The following is a 2,500-nucleotide window of genomic DNA, read 5'->3' as shown; positions in this document are numbered from 1 at the left end:
ACGAGGATGCTGAGGGCGGCCGCCTGCAAGGACGGCAGCGGCGGCGGCGGCGGCGTGACGCGAGCAAGCATCGCAACGGGAAGGCCAAGCCGATCCTGCGACGTCGGGGAATCTGTTCCTGTTATTCCATCAGCATCTGTTCCCTTCGCGGGTGCCTTCGGCCGAAACACGTGCAGGCGCGAGGCATCTGCTGATCAGGGAATGATAGATGTACAGGTGTTGCCTGTATGTGCATTGAGGCGCGCGCGTGTGTGTGAGTGCGTGCACGTGTATTCCAGCAGAATGTTGAGTGTGCAGGTGTCTCATTGAGTAGCGAGGAGCAGAGATTGACCTGTGTGTGTGCGCTGACGGTTGCATCACCGTCGGCCTCTCTAGTACGACGACCTGCAGCTTTGGCGCCCCTGACGAGCGTGTGTGTGAGTGCTTGCCCTGGGTCGTGGCGGGCCTTGCAGGCCGTGAGGTGCAGGCCCTTGGTGTGTCTTTTGCACTTTGTTGACATAAATGCTATTGATCACAGGAAAGGAAGTTATCGGGTAAGACAGGTGAGATCAATAGGGCCGGGCCATGTGCTCGCCCCACGTGGCTTTGTATACATTCCCGCCCGCAGGACAGACCGCCCCCGCCGGAGGACGCCCTCGCATATCCTTGGAGTCAGCACGCCTCCCGAGGGCGTCCCAGGGCGCAGCGCCGCACCCTGCCTCCTAAACACTCGGTAGGTCCAACAATGGCAGGCCCCAACGCCACTGGAATACTGCCTCTCATTCCAGGCCTGGAGGTTCCGGGAGGCGCGATGCCGGCCGCCGCGGACAGCGCTCGCCAACTGCGGCGGAGGCGGCACTGAAGGCAGCTTCCTGGAGGCTTCACAGGCTTCAGCTGAGGATGTCTGGCTTCAAAGAATGATAGTGTGTTTGTTGTACAATTCAGTGGAAGTCACTTTAAATTGATGTAAACAAAGGCAGCCTGACCGAGCACCCCCGGCCGGGGTGCGTAGTAGAGTGCGCGGAGTGTAGCCATACAAACATGGACGTCTGTGGAAGCCCAAGTCTCGTGTTTTTGTGAAATTTCAGTGACTCAGCGCTTGACCAGGGCTACGTGGGTGACTTCAACATCAAGATTAAGGTATCGGTGTGTGTTTGGTGTAGCCATCAGGGTGTTGGAGCAGGCCCAGGGCGAGATAAAGGCAGGAGATGAGCGAGGCCGGGGCAGGAGTGGGGGTCGGGGGGGACGGTGGCGCGAGTCCGGGTCTGGGCGGGTGCGGGGCCGCCGCGCCACCGCCAGCTGACTCTCCTGCCGCCACCACGGCTGACGCGGCCTCGCCACTCTGCTCGTCGCCGCCGTCCCCGACCCCAGCCAGCGACGAGCCACCGGGTACCCCCGCGCGTGCCTCAGTCGCGCGACACGTGCCCGAGCGTCCGGACCGCCTCGCCCCCGCGCACAGCCACCCGCCGCTCTCCCTGGCCACCACGCACCACCACAGCCCCGACCCCGACGATCCCGACGAGGACCCGGACCTGCAGCCGCGGATTCTCCACACGCAGACGCTCGCCCTCCACCACCACCCCGAGGACGACAGCGAACTTTCGCCCTCGGCTCACGTTAACTACAAGGACGAGCCCCTCAGTGTCAGTGTCGTCCACGAGGACTCGCAGCTGGACTCCCATGACTCGGGCTTGCTGAGTCCCAGTGAACTCTCTCCTCGTGAAGGTCAGGTCAGTGTGCCCAGTATGATCGACGCGTCAGACTTTAGATCGCTCCAGCCGGAGCCGATCTACCAGAACTTGTCGTCCATGAACGGCAGGATGTCCCCGCCAGGCTTCTCGCCTTCGTCAGCCAGCAGCTACGCCACGCTGACGCCGCTGCAGCCCCTGCCCCCCATCAGCACAGTGTCAGACAAGTTCGCGTACGGTCACACGGGTAATGTGTCAGGCAGTTTCACCGTCATGCAGAACAACGGGCTGGGCAACATGCTGTCCATGGGCTCGCCTTACCAGTACGACAAACTCTCCATGTCGCCGCCACACTACACCTCGAACAACGGCCTCGGCCTCAACCTTGGCCACCAACACTCGCCGCTCTCGCCACACTCCTACCAGAATGGCCTGGCGTCCCCACAGAAGTCCCTCAGCCCCACCGGGTACGACTCGCCCTACACGCGGCAGGACATGAGTCGTACGACCCTGGCAGCGCCCCAGTCCCCCACTCTGTCCCCACCAGTGTCTCTTCATTCTCCACCACAAGCCTTCTCCACCTTCAGCGCGGCGCCCACGCCCACGCCCACCACCACGTCCCTCAACATGAACGGGTTGTCGGGCGGTAGCGGCCTGGGCTCGCTCTCCCCTCAGGCGGTGTCCCCCCACAGCCCCAACTACAGTCCCCACCACCACCTTCAAGTGCCACCCTCGCCGCCCCCCATCAAACAGGAGCCCACCCTGCACAGCGCCAGCCTGGGCTGCCAGCTGGCCAACATGACGCCCACGATGGCCACCACCATGTCACAGAG

General features: G+C 63.1%; 1 protein-coding gene across 14 annotated transcripts in view; it reads left to right on the top strand.

Moving 5' to 3' along the window:
* The first annotated feature begins 975 nt into the window (after window positions 1–975).
* LOC122246317 (one cut domain family member 2) overlaps window positions 976–2,500 on the top strand; it is a 274,011-nt gene continuing 272,486 nt past the window's right edge. For 13 of the 14 annotated variants that reach the window (XM_086533417.1, XM_086533414.1, XM_086533413.1 and 10 more), the window contains exon 1: window positions 977–2,500. This exon is cut by the window's right edge and continues 404 nt beyond it. In XM_086533417.1, coding sequence (XP_086389543.1) covers window positions 1,188–2,500 — 1,313 coding nt within the window. In that variant the 5' untranslated portion in view covers window positions 977–1,187. The other variant, XM_086533403.1, reaches the window with a different exon arrangement.

The sequence above is a fragment of the Penaeus japonicus genome, unplaced genomic scaffold (assembly GCF_977035675.1).
Source record: "Penaeus japonicus unplaced genomic scaffold, GWHDUDI00000001_assembly GWHDUDI00000039, whole genome shotgun sequence".
NCBI classification, from domain to species: Eukaryota; Metazoa; Arthropoda; class Malacostraca; order Decapoda; family Penaeidae; genus Penaeus; species Penaeus japonicus.
The sequence above is the reverse complement of the archived record's forward strand: the minus strand, read 5'-3'. Positions and strand labels throughout refer to the sequence as shown.